A 19,777-nucleotide genomic window follows, 5' to 3' on the forward strand; every position below is an offset into this window, starting at 1 on the left:
TACAGAACAACATAAAAATGAGTTTTTCTTCTGGTTGGACCAACCCTTAATCCATTAAACCACCTCCCAAAACAGAATCCAAGTAATAAATTCCCCCCTCCTTAATAATGAAGACCTATGTCTTACTTTCAACTGAACTATATATCAAAATCAACTACAAAAATATGCAGCCATTCCTAGGGTTGTTGGTACCCAGGGCAAAATTAACAGTCCCCCCTCTTGACTCAAATATAAGCAAAAAAGCAGTCAAAGTGGGCTACAGTGCCCGGGGCAACTGCCCCGGCCACTACAGTTTGTCACTCATCACTATATCTGACGAGTTTCAAGAACAATTGCAGTTCATCACTGTTGCGCCAGCCATATCTGGCATTTCGAACTTCTGAGTTAAGTGTTAAAACCGTGTGTAGCTGTTCGGAAAAGGAGGATCACGAGGGTAATGCAGACCACGAGGATCAGAGCATGATTGAACATACATTATCTGCTCATCCTTTCTTTGAATGCAGCTTATCAAAAGGATTCTAGTGCACCCAGTGAAAGAAGGAAAAGAACAAGAGTCAAACTTGATACCAGCACGACTAAAACTATCTCACACTTCCAATAACTGCTGAGAAAGATTTCACCGGTGAATTCAACAGCAAACCCAGGGCAAATTTTCAAGAAAAAAAAGAAAATGTTGGTTTGTCTTAGTTACCCTTTTCCGCTAGTTGCTTATTAAGACTACTCCCGTAAATCCCTCAGCAACGCTACCAAAATTGTGAAGACATGCTGGACCGTCTTAGACCTTCAAGACAGAGTCAGCAAAAGTGGAGCAATCCAATATAATCTCCTTTTCTTTATCAGCAGCAATCTAAGGATTACAGATCGCCAAACGGAAGCAAGAAAAGGATATGTGTTAAAATAATACAATCACGCCAAATATTATGACCAAATATAAAAACTTCAGGAGTTTCCTTTGCATTTTGAGAAAACTGTTCGATTGTCTTAGACCTTCAAGACACAGAGTCAGCAAATGTGGAACGATCCAATATAATCACCTTTTCTTTAACAGCAGTAATTTAAGGATTGTAGAATACCCATTAAAAGTAGGAAAAGGACTAATGTCAAACATGATATCAGCACGACCAAGACTATCTTTTCCAACAAGTGCTTCGAGAGATTTTACCTAGTATTTTTCAGCAGAAGGTTTTTGGTAATTATTTCAAACGTTTGGGAACGTTAGCAACAACCTTAACGGGCAACAGACGATTTACTCCGCTCCCTTTCGACACGTACCTCCCTGCTTAAAAAATACATACTTTAATTACTAACCAAAATTTGTAGAAATTGAAAGTAGGAATGGAAATATACTTATAATTGAAAAATGATAGTAGAAATTGAAATACACACCAAAAATTTGCCCAATTTTTAGAGATACCGGAGAAATTTATTTGAGCCCCATTTATAATGAACTCATTAATGCAGAATTTTTACATCATAATATTTTGCAACAAAATGTCAGATGATACCAGACCGGGTATTCGATTAGCTTTTGAAAGGGCATTAAATAAAATGAACTCAGATTTAGTTCCTTAAATTGCCATTCAACATCGGATTTTTATTTGGTGACCCTTTCACCCTTACATAGAAAAGGCCTATTTGCATTTTAGTGGTTGTTTCTTACGGTTTTATTTTTATTTTTCCATTATAGCACTTAAGGTCGGCCAAAATATTTGCATTGAATTTTCGCTTTTTCACTAGCTGGAAGTATCCTCGTTTTTTTCTCATCTTGAATTTATTCTATGCTCAGTAGATTAAATCTTGAATTTTCAATGTAAACATATAAACACAAGTAATTGTTATTGACATGATAAGATGTCATGAATGAGTTTTTTTCATACCAATTTTCGTGAAATCCTACTAACTGAGGCATAAATTTTGTTACAACAGAAAGGATCGACTGTTCTGACTAATTGTGGACAGTGGTGTCAATTAGGGGAGGGGCATTGAGGGCCTTTACCCCCTAGAACTTTACAATACCTTTAATGAGGATGTTTTCGCAGAAAAATGGCTCTATTGGTATATTCTTTGAACGAACTGAAATAATCCCTAGACTGCCCCACCCCCTTAAATTTTCGTGAATTGACGCCACTGATAATTCAAAAAATGTATTAGCACATGGCACTTCTTGCTTTGAGAACGAGGTCGATTGACCCCTTGACATTTATAATGCATACAAAAGAGCAACAAATTAAATGTCCTTTATGCTAAACACATCAACGAACATCTCTTGGGTAATCTTTATATTAAAATTTGGCGTCAAAACTCCAACCCATACTGTGTAGTTTCTTGGAATACTGTAGTTTAAATTCTCAAACGATTTGGAAATCTTTTGGATATCTTTATTGTCAATCTTTTTCTAGTCAATTAAGTCAATCATTTATTCCGTGACCATGAACTGTCAACATGGAATCTTTACTGTTGGATACTTCCTTTATGATCTATATATTCAAGAGTCGAGTTTGGTTAATTCAAGAAATAACTTTTAAGAGATTAAATCTTTTTTTGTGTCTATGTAAACAACTTTTTGTGCCTATGTGACCTGAGAGAATAATTGTCCTATTCCGTCAGAAAGCCAATTTTTTAGATGTTCCACAACTTAGTGTAATTTTTTGCTCTCTTTCGAATCGTCATGCAGGAATTCTGCACAATCATTTGTTGCCTAGCAACAGAAAAACAGGCTCTTGGAAGACCAAAAATCTACAAATTGTAAAATTTTTAGTACAACTTAGCATTTTTAAACACAAAATTTTCTAAAATCTATTCCTGCCCCCTAGAAAAGTGTTTCAGGTCAACCCTCCTACCTGCAAAATGTTATACCGGTATCTTGTACGAGGGGTTAACAACTGGGCATTTTGAGGGACACCTGGAGGCATGACGAAGATAATTTCTTAAACCACATTGGCCTGACATCACATAAAGAAAGAAAAACGAGCAAAAAAACTGTTTTTGGAGCAAAAACTTAATTCTAACCAATCTATATCAGAAAAATCTACTCTTTCGAATCAGACACTTCTTTCGCTTACAGCCCTTTGTAACAGAACTTCTTTTTACTTCCATTATAGAGGCATTTTTTATAGACAGAAATATGGGCTCTCCATGGGTGTCCCCCTTTCTCCAATACAGGCTGATATTTTCATGGAAGACCTTGAAGAAAGGGCTATTTTGCAAAGTTCTTGTAGGCCTGAGTTTTGGGTTCGTTTTAAAGATGACATTTTTTATTTATGGGAGCATGGTGACAAGTCTCTGGGTTCTTTTCTTCACTTGCTCAACTCCTTGTATTCAAAACTGAAATTTACTCAGGAATCAGAGATAGAGAGGCGTCTTCCCTTCTTAGATGTTCTGGTGCACCGAAATGATTCATGTTTCAAGTTTAGTGTATATAGAAAACCCACACATAATGACAGTTACTTAAGTTATTCATTCAATCATTCTCCTGCTGTGAAAAGAGGAGTTGTCACTTCTCTAGTTGATAGAGCATTGAAAGTTTGTTCAACACGCTTCTTGGATTTAGAGCTCAACCACCTTAGAGATATTTTATTTGGGAATGGTTATCCAATTAGTTTAATAAATTCTGTAATTGCAAAACGCATTAAAAGATTATCAGATAGTTCCACAGAAAACACAAATCAAAGGGAAAATTCAGTTTATCTTGGTCTCCCATACATTAAAGGGATTTCAGACCACATTTCAAAAAATCTAAGGAAAAATAACTTACACTTATTATAGACCCAGAAAAACTATCAGGTCCCAAATTTATCAAGGAAAAGACCCTATCCCGATAGGTGAAAACTCCGGTGTCTACAGAATTCCTTGTTCGTGTGGTCTTTGGTATATTGGAAGAACTAATCAGCGACTAACTGATAGATTAACTCAGCACTCTAGTTCAATTAATAATACACTTAAAAAGCGGAAAAAAACAGAAAATGTTGACTCTACCCTTGCAGAGCACATTTTTGAAAAACCAGACCATACTATTTTGTTTAATCAAGATAGTCTTATTTTTAATGATAAAGGTATCGCCCAGCACTACAGAGAAGTTGTTGTAATTTATAAATACCAACATTTAGGTATAGCTTTAAACAGAGATTCCGGTGATTTAAGAATAAACGAGTCATATTTCGGTTTTCTCAAAAGAGAAGCCGATACTTTAGTGATCCCTGAAATAAACCTTGAACCACTTTCCCAATCATCTAATCAAACACGTGAACAACCCCTTAGGTCTCAAAGGGTGTCTGCAAGAAATGCCTTAATTAAAATCCGAAATCAAATGACATAGTTTTCCAACTTATTTAATTGCTGGTTCGTTTTTTTTTTCGAGTGAATGAATTGATTCCTTTCCTTGTTCAGTTGTTTGCTAGTATCCGTCGATGGCAGTTCATATTTTTTGGATTTTGTGCAAATCACGGATATTGGCGAATAAGTCGCTTTTATGGTTGTTAGGTAGTTGGTTTTAATTCTTTTAATTTTTGGCTTTTATTAATAAATCGTTTTGTTTCGCACTGAAGAAGAGAGGCGTTTGTCCTCTCGAAATATTCGCTTCGTTTTTTCAGTATCTTCATTTGGCCTATAAAAACCCCATTTTTGCTCGTTTTTCTTTCTTTATGTGGAGGCATGAGGCATGCCGGAGGCATTAAAAATGGACAGGGAAGGAAACTTGTAAAATATTCCAAAGGGCGCAATATGTAAATATATACAGCTTGCCTGTTATTCGGTATCTGTCGAATATTTCAGCACCTTCAAAAGCGATCGTTTAAAACTTGGAAAAAAATCATTTACGGGTTTATTTGGCAAGGAAAAGAACCCCCAAGACTGAAAACAACTGATATGTACCTAAAGAAGAAGAACGGAGGACTGCAAGTTGTTGATATCCATGCAAAAACTAGGTAACCCTACGATGGCACTGATGGTGTCACTTTTTCCTATTACACATGCAGCGTTGCCACCAGTTCAAAAATAAAATTCCGATTTTTCTTCAAAAAAGTCCCGAAATTTCAAAAAAAAATCCCAGAACACCATTTTTAAGTTATACAACATAGGGCTGCGCGGTGATGACGTAAAAAGCAAGGTGCGAAATTCAAAGTACCGTGAAACGTGGTTTCTAATTGTAACTAACAACTGATTGTCAATATTCCTAGCATTATTTCGACGTGAAAACGTTATGGTGGATTAGTAGGATCTACGACAAATATTTTAGGCCAAAACAATTCGCCAAAGTTCCGAAAAAACGTGTCTACGCATCCACGTTTCATCGTTATTTGAATTTGCAGCCCGAGAATTGACGTCACGCTTCGCAGCCCTATTAAATATGGCTTGACCAGCGGTAAAAGTTGCCTTTTATCACGTCTTCGCACGTCCCTTTCCCTTTTATCATACCTGCTTTTCTGTTTAGTGGCTGTGCCAAGACGCACCCTTGGATCTCGGATTCTTAATTGTACTTAAAAAAAGGAATCAGCTGCTTTGACACGAAATAATCCGGAAGAAACACAGATCCCTTTTTCCCGACTGTACTTAGAATCTAACTTTCTTGGTATTAAACCCAGGCCTTTGGGTATTTGAAGAGAAAACTGTAAAGCAACAGTCAGAAAAACTGTTACTACTTGTTACAGTCAGAAAAGAGTTAGTAGTAAAAAGCGCTAAGTAAAGTAAAAAAAAATAACTAAAAACCAACTAAAAAAACGTTTCAGTAATCATCTCGATAATCACAGCTCAAATGACAACCCTAAGAAACTGGACAAATGAGCTTCAGTAAATCAAACTAAGCTCGGTTAGCAAAATTATAAACACTAAGTCTTCTACTGAGCATAACAAGTTTTCCGATGGTATTCATCGCTTCCGCTGCCCTAGATCTCGGAATGCATTCGAGACTCATAAAATGATATCAAGAAGTCAAGCGAATGGGGAACGAGGGGCACACGCACTTGAGCTGGAAGGACCAGCCCTGCCGTGGGTGGCCTCCTCGTCCGTAGGAGACATGGTTTAAGATTCTGTACAGTTACATCAATTTTTAGCGAAGTATCATCTGCAAAACACCGGACTAAAAAGACACTGGAACTGAGTTCTACTGAGCATAACAAGTTTTCGGATGGTATTCATCGCTTCCGCTGCCCTAGATCTCGGAATGCATTTGAGACTCATAAAATTATATCAAGAATTCAAGCGAATGGGGGACGAGGGGCACACGTACTTGAGCTGGAAGGACCAGCCCTGCCGTGGGTGGCCTCCTCGTCCGTAGGAGACATGGTTCAAGATTCTGTTCAGTTCTGTGCCCTCATGCACGTCGGTACTAAAGTTATTTTAGGTTTTTTGTTGATGGGTTGGTTTTTTTTTTTTTTTTTGTTGATTAAGGTTAGTCGTAAAAAGGGCTGAAAAAAAAGAAAGGAAAAAAGTGCCACCGCAAGAATGGGTTTCTTTTGGACGGAGAACGCCTAGTCTACGGGAGAGCAAATAGTTTTTTTTTGTGTTAAAAATTTTTAAAGGTGTAAGAGTAAGCCTTTTGGAAGACCACCTTTCAAATTCAAATTCGTATTAGTGAAAATTGAAGGATAGGAATTTTAAGAAATTGAAGTAAAAATGCCATCCGAAAAGCGTCTCCTAGAGGGGGAAGGACACCCTGGAACGGGGGGACCGATAGATATTTGGCAAGAAAAAAGTTAAATGGTAGTGTCCCTTCATGTCCACTAATACATTGACTGGTATATAATTTTTTTTTTTTTTTTTTGAAGTTTAGGTGATATGATAATGTATAAAGTTGTAAGGTTTATATGTTTTTTTATTAAAATATCACCGAGTGGAGAGGAGGAGGGGAGAGAAAAAAAATAACAACTACCTCTGAAAAATGTTAAACAAAATTCCTTCTGTTGACACACAGGACATGGTAATGATGGTGGTTATAGTCTTGAGGTCAGTTTTGGGTTTAGGTGCCATTTTTAACATGATGATTGCGATGCTGACGAGACATCAAAAAAGTGGAACCCTTTCTTCTGGATAAATGAATTCAGCTTTGTGAAGACGTCTCAGTCAAAGCCAAAGACAATGTTGGTGCCGATTTCCATTGAAACGGGTTCTGCTGAATGCATGATATACAGGCTGGAGTCACAGTAACCCTGGTCTACCCATGCGGCAGTTAATGTGAGATCAGTATTCAGCCGGAACCACTGGCACAGAATTCCTATGTCGTCAGGGAACGGCATCGCCATATTCTGCGTGTCAACAGAGTGGCATCTTCGCCCAGACAAGTAGCCGAACTGTATGACCCACCCAACTAATACTATCTTTCCCCTGCCAACCGGTCTGTAAACGCACCATTCACCGATACGCAATTCCGATTTCACACAGACCTCTGCATTGGTTTGTGGCGACTCACGTAGTCCTACTCGTCGGCCCTGGATCATCCCCCGTTTTAATCGGTCACTACTCAGCTTCTCAGAGCTTTCCCTCAGAAACCACAACAGCGTGGATTTTTTTTATTGGGGTTATGGAGCCGTCAGAAGTCTTGACAAGACAAAACTTAGAATTCTTCATGTTCGTCACAGGCTCACTAACCCAATTTTTCTCAACTTGGTGTTTCACACAGTGAGCAATCACTGGCAAATCTTCAAAGATGCCGTCACTTTCCGAGCCCGATTCAGTGTCAGTCGCGGAAGCCTTTTCCTGCTTATCGGACAGAGTATTTTCCTCTGAGTCACTGTCGTGAAGTAAAGAAAGACGAACATTCGGTACTTGGTGACCGAAAGCAGAAAGTACGTCGTCGGGTATCAAGGCTTTCATTATTGCTTTCAATACGAGCTCGCCCTAGCTCGAGCTTGATTTCATCGTCCCCGGGCAAAAAAAAATCGGAACTGACAGACACAACACCAATGGATCTAACTTGCCTGGCCTTGGGCAAGGACAACTGTTCATTAGGATATTGAGCTTCAAAATACGTTATACTTTCATATCGACGAATTCGATGTAGAAGTTGGAGGAACAAAAAGTTTATTACAGTACTGTAAGTGCTGGTTTGAGACCGCATCTTCCTAAAAAAATCTTCACATAGTTGGCTATTCAAGTCGGAGTTTGAGAAGACGTTCGAGCCCAAGCCGTTTGAATCGACGAATGAGAAGCACTAGGGAATGCATATTTATCTCTAGGCAGTGGTAAAGGTTTGTGGTAATAAAATTCTCGTTCAAAGCATAATGTCCAATGCCCTGGGTCCTAATGTCCTTTTTAGGACCAAGGGCATCGAACGCAGTAAACAACACGACCAAGTAAAGATAATCTCTCAAGAGGAGAAAGTTTGCCGTCGTAAAAAACGCGCCGTACGCTTTCCATAAGCCAAAGATAAAACTGTGTTCCTTCGCTTCCAGGAACACGCTGTTTCAGGTGTGCCGGAGGCACGAAGGAAGGGACACCTGCGACGGTCAGTTATTACCTCCTCGATCTTGTATTAATATATATATATATATATACATATATATATATATATATATATATATATATATATATATATATATATATCATATATATTCATATATATTTATATATACATATATATATACATATATATTTATATATACATATATATATATATATATATATATATATATATATATATATATATATATATATATATATATATATATATATATATATATATATATATATATATATATATATATATATATATATATATATATATATATATATATATATATATATATATATATATATATATATATATGTAAACATATATATATATATACATATATATATATATACATATATATATATATATATATATATATATATATATACATATATATATACACTATATATATATATATATATATATATATATATATATATATATATATATATATATATATATATATATATATATATATATATATATATATATATATATATATATATATATAACATTTGTTCAGTATTTTTTGTATTCTAACTCCACCCCCACAGATGTAAGCATGGGAAGGGGGCTATTCCCCCCCCCCAGTGAAGACTACTGTCTGGAATGAATTGGAATGACCTAAGGATTTCAATCCTTGATATACTCTGTGATGAAATCTGTAAGAATAATTTTTCTTGTCTGCCAACTCAATACTTCCTGGTTGAGGATTCAGCTTTGGATTTTGCACTTAAATGTGTGTTGATTCAGCAGATACAATGTCTTCTGAAAGCTGGTTCTATAGGCAGGCAACTTTCTGGTTGAAGAATTGGCTTATTCTCTAGTGGAACAATGTTGCTTGGAAAGCTTCTTTGAATGTCCTCTAGTCATGTGATGCAAGGGGTGGGCAAATAGATCAGGGAGGGTGGTCTTAGATATAAATTAAAAACAAAACAAGTTTTTTCAACTTAAAGTAAGGAGCAACATCGAAACTTAAAACAGACAGAAATTATTATGTATATGAGTGAGGCTGCCCCCTCCTCAAAGCCTTGCTCTTTACGCTAAGTTTTTCTTGGAACATTTAAAAAAGCTTATTATTCTAACTAAACAGCCCTTGTGTTTCAGGATTCACTATTAAAGAATTGGGACAAAGTCAAACTTTAGCACAAAAAGCAAGGTATTCAAGAGGGGGTAGCTTCCCTCACATACGTAATAGTTTCTGTTTGTTTTATTTATTATGTTGCTCCTTACTTTCAGTTGAAAAAACTTGTTTGTTTATTTAATTTTTGATCGTTTTTCAAAAATACTGGGAAATCAGGTTTTTCCTCCATGGAAAATTCGTTCTCCCAAGAAAAATCCACCCGTGGACCCCCCCCCCCCCCACACACACACACCAGTAATATTCCCCTCAAACGATTCCATTTTAGCTGAAAATTCCTCCTGAAATATATATATATATATATATATATATATATATATATATATATATATATATATATATATATACATTTGTTCAGGATTTTTTGTATTCGAACTCCACCCCCACAGATGTAAGCATGGGAATGGGGCTATTCCCCCCCCCCCCCAGTGAAGACTACAAAAAATTGCTTCTGGATGTAAGCCTCTGTATTTGCGCCCTTTAGTCCTAAAATCTATTCAAAACCAGGTCATTTCATTTTAACAAAAAAATTGCTTACTATCTATTAGCAAATGCTAATTAATTTGCTTTAAGCTATTATCATTTCACTTTTTCAGTGCAATACGAATCCCATTGATAGCAATATTATTTCTCATTTCCTAAGAACAGCCAAGTCATTCCATAGACGCGCTTGTGAATAAGGGGGTCAAAAGGCCCGATTTACCACAAGTCCTCCAAGAAATAGAAGAAAAGCGAAGCGTCAACAGAAAGTTTGAAACAGTGGATGGTGAACAGGGAAACCTGAATCTGCACTGGCAGCTATGACAAGGTAGGAGTAAAACACTCATCTAGAAAAACTAATCTAAGTAGCTTATAGGGAGCAGTTGAAACAATATTAGGCCGGACCAAGGTGCATTCTGACTACTACTTTTAATAACTCACTGCATTGCCAAGCCGACTGAGGCCAACACAGCTACGCGCGCTCCTTCTCCATCCCAATCTTTTCAAAGCTTCCCTCTTCACATCCTCCCAAGAAGTTCCCATTTCCCCAAGTCCTTACTTACGACATCCACCCACCCCATTCGAGATTTGGCTCTAGACAGTTGGCCAACAAGGACAATCTTTGGCAATCTATCACCCTTCATCTGTAGAATGTATCCTAGCCATGAACAGCAATTTTTTTGCTCTGGGAATTGGTGTGACATTTTTAATACAGAACAACAAAGGAACAGCAACTTGAGTTATCATGACCAGAATTACAAATTTTATATAAGATACAATAACAAAAAATCCATTACTAAATACACCAACAACAGTAAAAAGAATCATTAATGCTCTGCGTATATCAGTGTAACCAGCCTTGTTTAAATTTCACTTCAACCTCAAACAAAATTTGGAGAAAAATATTGCAGTTAAGTAAGATTATTATATAGGAAAATGACACTAGCAATAAAATTTATTTTCAAACATATTTTAAAAATAGAAATTGCATATCTAATGCACGAATGGGGGTGTATGTTCGACCATTCCTATAGTGCACAAGATATAAATATATAATTACAAACCTTAATCATCACAAAGCCGTTTTTACGAAGAGCAGAACACTGCACTGGGAAAGTGGATGAGGAAGCAGAATCTCCAGATTGAAATTCATGGTCATCAAGTTCTGCCATTTTTGTTTCTAGTTGATATTCTAAACTGTACAACCTAAAAATAAAAAGCAATAATTATGCTATAAGACAAAACCTGCACACAAGAACCTTGGGGAAGTTGTTTTCATGTAAATAGAGGCAGGAAATGAACATGCTTGTTCCTGACTGAAATTAGTTTAAAAACATTTTCCCACAAAACAAGTTTTTCAAGGAAAAGTAAAGAGCTCCGTTAAGCCAAAGATGAGCGGAAATAAAGTTAAATAATCTTCCAAGCGTATAACTACCACAAATCACTATCGATAAATAAATGACACTCAAAACGAACAGAAATTACAATAAATAGCCAAGTCACAATCAAAACGAGCAAAAACTAACATTGGCACGGATGATAACCCACATGCCTTTTCAAGAACAGAGCATAATTTGCGCTTTGCTGAAAACAAAACACGTCTTAAATGTTTTCACTTTTTTTACTTTCAAAAATAAAAAATATCAAAATTTTAAGGAATAAATATGAGTATATGTCAATTAAACTTACAATCCACGGTCATTCGTTTTTTTTTCTATAATTTTTTTTCCAGAAAGAAATAATATGATTTCTTTCTTTCTTTCTTTCAGAGTTTCATTTATTTACTGAGAGTGATTTGTGGTAATTTTATGCTTTGAAGATTATTTGACTTTATTTCCACACATTATTGGCTTAAAGGAGCTCTTTACTTTTCTTTGAAAAACTTGTTTTGTGGAAAAAAATTTTTTAAATTAATCTATATATAAAAAAATTAATAAATAAAATGCTGAACAATCTCTAAAAATCAAATTCTGCGTAAGACTGAACCTTCGCTATCGGTTTATATCAAAATTTTTATCTGACATTGAAAGAATTTAAAGTCTACATACCAAAACTAAAACACCATAGCAACAAGTTGCACAGCGAATAAATTGTTAATAGGAGCTATAATCATGTCAATAATAAAACAAGGTACCTCATAGTTTGTTTTTACAAAAGCTGGCCAGACAGTGAGACAGATTCCTCTGATGGATTTGTATCCACTGTTTGCGTTTATTGAGTCATATTGACGTACTAGAAGGTAGGGGAGATGGTAAATAATGGACCCAAAACATATTTCATTAACCTTAGTCGAAAACTGCCAAAAACGAGTATGCGCACTGCACAGATACTGCGATATTGTCAGATAGTGGCATGTATCTAATAAATATTATTGCCGTACCCAAAACGAAGCAATACATTTGTGTTTTCCAAACGTTATCCACTGTTCACATTTGTAGATGGCGTTTATTGGGCCAAAATATATTTCATTATATTTAGCTGAAATAATACCTTGCACGATTTTATGCATAATATACCCGTAATATAAGTAATTACACACAATAAGAACTAGATTCTACTACGAGTTTCCAACACCAAGCAAACAGAAATCACTGTTCTGGAACTGATTCTGGAACTGTTCTTAGATTCTAAAACCACAGAGATCCTTTGGTTTTGTGTTCCCTGGGAAACACACCCCCTTTGTCATCTGAAGGATATGCATCTAAAAGGCATTTGATAAAAAAAAAATCAAATAGTGAAACTATAGAGGGAATAAAAACGAAATTAGTGGGAAGGCTTACAGCCTTGCCTCCTCCCAGTCAGGCCGTTGCAGCTACTTTGCCAATATTTTGAATCCCAATCAAGTCCTTTAAGTTTAACATGCTAGTTTCATTTTAAACTTGTTCTATATTATCAATAATGGGTTTAAATTACTGATAAATGGACAAAAACAAAAATCGAAACATTTATTCAGAAATGCTATCAGTTGATATACATAGTTTGAAATAAAAAATTTGACGTTTCTTGCTAAGAGGCTCAAAATTTAATCCTAGAATTTAATATAGAAAAGGGGAAAGCATTTCGAAATGTTTCATTTCACTACTTTTCTCACTCATTTTCCTTCATAATTTGTAAATTACACAACTTGTTGCTTTTGCAAAATTAGCAATTTTCAAAAAAAAATTTTTAGCATAAATTTGTTAACTTATTTTAAAGTTTATGTTTTTAATCACAATTTTTTTTTAACTACTTTCTCTTTCGAAATATAATTAGTCAACACTTTAAATTGACCTGTTACAATTCTTGCATGATCATCAAGTTTATAAATATTATAGTGTTTTTGAGAAAAAGAAAAACACACAATCTTGCTGAAACAAAACACCAAATCACATTATTCACAGCCTTTATTTTCTAGTGTTTAGTTGCGGCTTTAGACACCATAGATACAAAAGTTGAGTCTGCCTAAATATTTAGTTTTATTTTTGGAATGTTTGGAATTCTAACTGATACTAGCAGTTTGAAATAGATATTGTTCATAATAACTTTAATCTATTTGTAGGACTTTGTACATTGGCTCTAGACAAACCCAAAAACTAATTATAAAATAAACAGGAAAAAAAAAAACAACGGTAATCTAATGTCAACAGGAATGCATGGGCCAAAAATTCACAAGCTGCCATGACGTCATATTTCTACTCTTGTCACATCATAATACAAAGTAACATATGACGTCAGTTTGCTTTTCAAAAACTATTTTTCAATTATGACGTCATACAGGGTACTTAAGGTGCGGGCGAACTGGCAGTTTAACTCAGTTTTAATATAGCAATGTCAAGTACAACGTTTAATAATATGTATGAAACATACAACTGCGAAGACTACGAAATCTACGAAAACTTCGAAGACATAGATACAACTTCAAACACATGCAACTACGATGGTGATTATGATTTGGAGGAATATTTTACAAATGGGTATAACTACAGATATACATCCCAAGTGAAACCAATTCCACACACTATAGAAATATTACCTTACAATAGCAACTACGTCTACAGCATCAAAATCAGAAAATTCGAATCTGATCCAAAGATTGTTGAGTCAGCAGAAACTGACGGACTGCAAGAGGAGACTTGGGGTGCATTTGAAAAAGAAAGACTGTATTTTGGCTCAAGGATACAAAGGCTGAAATTGAATGAAAAGGAAGAAATAGAAGACCCAACGAAGGAGGATAGAGATGCATGTGTCAATGAAAAAATTTCAGAAATTTGGGATAAAATTAGTGTTAAATCTAAAGAAGAACCGACGAGTGTACCAGCTGTAAAAGCTGTCTACGTACCTCCCAGTTTGAGAAATAGAAGAAAAAAGGAAGCACCAAATCTTGCAAGTTTACAGTTATTCCCGACTCTGGGAACTGATGAAAGTGAAATCGATTGTACTATAAAGCAGGCGAATGAAGAATGTGAAGGATTCACTGAGATAAAAATTAGAAGATCAACACGGGCTAATAATAGGCCAGTGACAAATGGGCTTGCTGTGATATCTGCTTATGTGCCTCCCAGTTTGACAAGCAGTAAAAAAATGGAAGGGCCGGGTAGATTTGCCAATGATGACTGTTGCAGCCGAGAAAAACCATTGTTGCCAATCAATGAAAGGCTGCTAATGATAAGCAGGCAGAGTAGCAAACAAACTGCAGCTAAGTCTCATATAAATGAGTGTGCTGAGATATCTGCTAATGTACCTCCAAGTTTAACGACAAGTAGGAAAATGGAGAAATCGGGTAGATTTACCAATGAAACCCAAAGCAGCCAAGGAAACTATGTACCTCCCACTGTAAGAAACAGGCAAAGTAGTGAACAAACTGCAGCTAAGTCTCATATAAATGAGTGTACTGAGATATCTGCTAATGTACCTCCAAGTTTGATGATAAGTACGAAAATGGAGAAACCATGTAGATTTACCAATGAAACCCAAAGCAGCCAAGTAAATTATGTACCTCCCTTTGTAAGAAGCAGGCAGAGTAGCAAACAACCTGTAGCTAAGTCTCATATAAATGAGTTTCCTGGGACATCTGCTAATGTGCCTCCCAGTTTGACAAAAAGTAGAAAAATGGAAACATCTGTTGCTGCACCAGAGGTATTAATTCCAACACCACAAAGTGCTAACGTTGAACCAGATGTAAAAGACATTCTTGAAACATCTGTTGCTGCACCAAAGGTATCAAATTTGTCCAATACTAGTGAAAAAATTTCATCTGATTTAAAAATGGGTGCCTGGAATCCACTTTATAGGATATTCATGGAGTCAAATACAGAGGAAGCAATCTCCTTTGGAGGACCCATTCGTCGATTCTTCAATCAAGTCACCATACCTCCCTTTGTAAAAAGCAGGCAGAGTACCAAACAACCTGTAGGTAAGTCTCATATAAATGAGTTTCCTGGAATATCTGCTATTGTGCCTCCCAGTTTGACAAGAAGTAGACAAATGGAAACATCTGTTGTATCAGAGGTATCAATTCCAACACCACAAAGTGCTAACATTGAACCAGACGTAAAAGACATCCTTGAAACATCTGTTGCTGTACCAGAGGTCTTAATTCCAACACCACAAAGTGCTAACGTTGAACCAGATGTAAAAGACATCCTTGAAACATCTGTTGCTGCACCAGAGGTCTTAATTCCAACACCACAAAGTGCTAACGTTGAACCAGATGTAAAAGACATCCTTGAAACATCTGTTGCTGCACCAGAGGTCTTAATTCCAACACCACAAAGTGCTAACGTTGAACCAGAAGTAAAAGACATCCTTGAAACATCTGTTGCTGTACCAGAGGTCTTAATTCCAACACCACAAAGTGCTAACGTTGACCCAGACGTAAAAGACATCCTTGAAACATCTGTTGCTGAACCAGAGGTCTTAATTCCAACACCACAAAGTGCTAACGTTGAACCAGATGTAAAAGACATCCTTGAAACATCTGTTGCTGTACCAGAGGTCTTAATTCCAACACCACAAAGTGCTAACGTTGAACCAGATGTAGAAGACATCCTTGAAACATCTGTTGCTGCACCAGAGGTCTTAATTCCAACACCACACAGTGCTAACGTTGAACCAGATGTAAAAGACATCCTTGAAACATCTGTTGCTGCACCAGAGGTCTTAATTCCAACACCACAAAGTGCTAACGTTGAACCAGATGTAAAAGACATCCTTGAAACATCTGTTGCTGTACCAGAGGTCTTAATTCCAACACCACAAAGTGCTAACGTTGAACCAGATGTAAAAGACATCCTTGAAACATCTGTTGCTGCACCAGAGGTATCAAATTTGGCTAATACTAGTAAAAAAATTTCATCTGATTTAAAAATGGGTGCCTGGAATCCACTTTATATGATATTCATGGAGTCAAATACAGAGGAGGCAATCTCCTTTGGAGGACCCATTCGTCAATTCTTCAATCGAGTCAACCGATTCGTCGATTTTTCAGAAGAACAAAATGTTATCTTTCAGAAGAAGATGAACACGTTGAATAGTGAACCTTTTTGTAGATTATAAAGTTGTCTATTGTAAATATAAATTGTAAATTACAAATAGTTTGAAAGTAAATCTTCTAGGTCCCAAGACTCGATCAGAGATGGAAATTTATATTCTTAGAGTAACACAAATAATTGACTGTTATTTCCACTCAAATCATTACCATTTACTGGATATTCCATTAAAGGGTTAATTATTATGTATTCTATCTTCTAACAATAAATGGAGGGTAGAGGACAACTTTATTGATTCCGGGATTATCTCTTTTGTGAAATTCATGACGCATGAAAGAAATATAGATGTTCGTTTTATCGATTTTAATCCATTATTTTTTTTGTGATTACAAATTCGATTCCCCAATAAAGCAGAACTTTCCAAAGAAGAGGGTAAAAATTTTCTACTGGGAGGGGGAATTTGCAAATACTTTAAAATTTAAAATGTGATAGTTACTATCACACAGGGGAATTTTCCATGGGAAATTTTGTGAGGGCAGAATTTTCTTTAATTTCCTTTCTTTTGAGATCGTAGCAACTCGCGACAGCTAAGAAACTATATATATATACATATAATACCTTATATCTTACTATTCTCCAATATATATATAAAAAGCTTCTGCGATTCAGGGGTCATTCTTAAAGAATTGCAACAAAATTCGAACTTTAGCGCAAAGAGCTAAATATTGACGAGGGGGAGAACCCCTCATATACGTCATAATTTCTGTTCGTTTTAATATTGCTCCTTACTTTCAGTTGAAAAAAACTTGTTTTTTTATTTAATTTCTGATCGTTTTTTAAATAATACTGGGAAAACCGGCACCCCCTTCATTGAAAATTCTCCTCCCCCATGGGAATATCCTCCCACTTAACCCCTCCCCCAAACCCCCCACCAGAAAAAAATACCCCCTGAAAACATCTGTAAACTTTCTAATAACCAATGCTATATGTAAAAAATGGGCAAATTTCATAACTTGCAGCCCTTCCCCCAGGGACTATTGGGGATTATGTCGTCCTCAGAGACAGTTATTAAATTTGTTGACTATGCTGAACAAAATGGCTATTCCAAAATTTTGATCTAGTGGCTTTGGAAAAAAAAATGAGCGTGGGAGGGGCCTAGTTGTCCTCCAGTTTTTGGTCACTTGAACGGCACTAGAACTTTTGATTTCCGTTCGAATGAGCCCTCTCACGACATTCTAGGACCACTGGGCTGATACAATCACCCCAGGAAAAAAAACAAGCACCATTGGTTATCTTTCTTTGGGCAAAAAAATACAAATTCCACATTTTTGCAGATAGGCGCTTGAAACCTCTACAACAGGGTTTTCTGATATGCTGAATCTGATGGTGGGATTTTCATTTAAGATTATATGACTTTTAGGGGGCGCTCCCTCTTTTTTTTCGAAAGCAAGGCAAATTTTCTCAGGCTTGTAACTTTTAATGGGTAAAACTAAACTTGAATGCAAACTTATATATTTAAAATCCGCATAAGAATCCGATTCTTTTGATGTATCTATTGGTACGAAAAATCCGATTTTTTAGACTTTTGGCTACTATTGAGCTGGGTTGCTCCTTACTTACAGTTTGTTACCATGAACTGTTTGAAACTAAAAACGGAAAAACTAGTTTCTTCTTCCAACAGTGAAATGACAAGACTGGAACAAAAGAAGGTACTCCCATACAATCCAGGACACACTTGAGAAATGAAGTGTGAAGTCAGGTTAATTATAATGAAATACTTCAGTTACATACAATACTTTAGTTTATGTAACACTATAATTTGGGCTTTATATTTGCAAATTAGGGGTGGGGGTAAAGCAACCTAACATTACTCCAAGCCCCTTTAAGGTGCAAATACATAGCCAAACTATACAAGTCCAATGAATTCTACAATGTATCATTAATCTTTGTAGCTGTGAAACCAGTTGTCTTTGATCTTACATTCAACCAACTTCTCGAGTGTGTTCTGGATTGTACAGGAGTACCCAAAAGAATGAGAACAACAAATCACAGGGCGATTCAATAAATTCAAGATGTTCTTGTACTGTCCATAGTTACACAGAGCTATGTGGGCTTTAAGGGACCGTTTTTTTTTACCCCTCCCTTCACCTCTCTATCCTTTAAGGTTTAGCCTAAACAGTTTGAGGAACTGATATAAACAAAGAAAACAGAAGGCTTTAATAAGAATTTTAAGCTTAAAACCCTCAAATTGCCAACAAAGATACCAGAGAGCACAGGGAAAGGAATAACTGCGAGTACCATAAGGAAGTTAAACAGAAGTTAAAGAAGTCAAGGTGGAAGTAACATTTATCTTAATTTGTTAAAATTTGAATTTATATTAGTCATACATTCGTTTTGACCCTACCAGATTATTTTGTTTTAGAACATTTTTTATTAGCTGCAATCTTTGTTTGTGTTACGTTGATAGTCTAGTAAGTAAAAAAGTGCACGCAGGCAATTATTGTACACTTCTGACTAAAGTTGTTCTCCAATCTTTGACCTTATCAAAAACCAAAACTGAAAAGATGTAAAAAATAATTAAGGAAAGCTTTATTTTGGCTTTTATAACAAAATATTTTATTTTAGTGCATAATACTAAATAACTGCTTTTTCTCACAGATGAAATTAAGTTTATTCTATTAAAATTTTCAAATATGCTTTGCTTTCAGCCCTGTGTAAAATACATGACCTAATTAGTTGTTTACAAAAAAAAAAAAAAAAAAAAGGGTCAATATTTTTTTTTCTAAAGAAAATGTATTTTGATATATTCAAAATCAATACATAAACAGGTTAGACCCCATGTTTTTTTTTATTTCCTACATCTATCACTTTGTAATACATCATAATAATCAGAACTTTAACAGCAAATTAAGAATTACCTTAACTTAAACTTACAAGCAAATTAAGGTGAACTAAAGGCCAATCTCAACCGAGTTAAAACAAAAATAAACTTAGCAGGTTTGTCTCAGTTCTCTTCTCAACAGCCCCCTTTTCATAGTTTTAGGCTTTATAGTTTTAACAACCAGACATTATAATACATAAAACATGGCATGACAAATCAGAGCTGCCTGGCCAGACTTTTTTTATTTTTCATTTGAACAAAGGCATCAGTTTCTACCTTAGAAACTTAATTCAAGCTAAAAAGGGATGTACTGCATTTAAAGGCATCTGATATATATTTTATTATAGCTGTATTCATTAGATAAA

The 19,777-nt window shown here is 35.6% G+C and overlaps 2 protein-coding genes across 2 annotated transcripts in view; one reads left to right on the forward strand and one right to left on the reverse strand.

Annotated features, from left to right (window-relative positions):
- eEF5 (eukaryotic translation elongation factor 5) overlaps positions 1-19,777 on the reverse strand; it is a 57,415-nt gene that overhangs the window by 9,879 nt on the left and 27,759 nt on the right. The window contains exon 2 of the mRNA XM_089093656.1: positions 11,129-11,270. Coding sequence (XP_088949782.1) covers positions 11,129-11,236 — 108 coding nt within the window. The 5' untranslated portion in view covers positions 11,237-11,270. The remainder of the gene's footprint in view (positions 1-11,128; positions 11,271-19,777) is intronic.
- LOC148949669 (uncharacterized) lies at positions 13,872-16,598 on the forward strand. The gene is made up of 3 exons (XM_089092752.1): positions 13,872-14,576; positions 14,769-14,914; positions 14,975-16,598. Exons 1-3 carry the CDS (start codon positions 13,872-13,874, stop codon positions 16,596-16,598), a joined length of 2,475 nt encoding a protein of 824 aa, XP_088948878.1.

The sequence above is a fragment of the Artemia sp. Qi Xiang Cuo genome, chromosome 8, assembly GCF_049724085.1.
Source record: "Artemia sp. Qi Xiang Cuo chromosome 8, ASM4972408v1, whole genome shotgun sequence".
Lineage (NCBI taxonomy): Eukaryota > Metazoa > Arthropoda > Branchiopoda > Anostraca > Artemiidae > Artemia > Artemia sp. Qi Xiang Cuo.

Bases quoted from the DNA above. Each gene is read 5' to 3' on its own strand.
- LOC148949669 (XM_089092752.1), top strand. From the start codon at position 13,872: ATGTCAAGTACAACGTTTAATAATATGTATGAAACATACAACTGCGAA. The intron at 14,577-14,768 runs GCTGTGATATCT...GAGTGTGCTGAG, and splicing joins GGCCAGTGACAAATGGGCTT to ATATCTGCTAATGTACCTCC. The intron at 14,915-14,974 runs GTCTCATATAAA...TTTGATGATAAG, and splicing joins AGTGAACAAACTGCAGCTAA to TACGAAAATGGAGAAACCAT.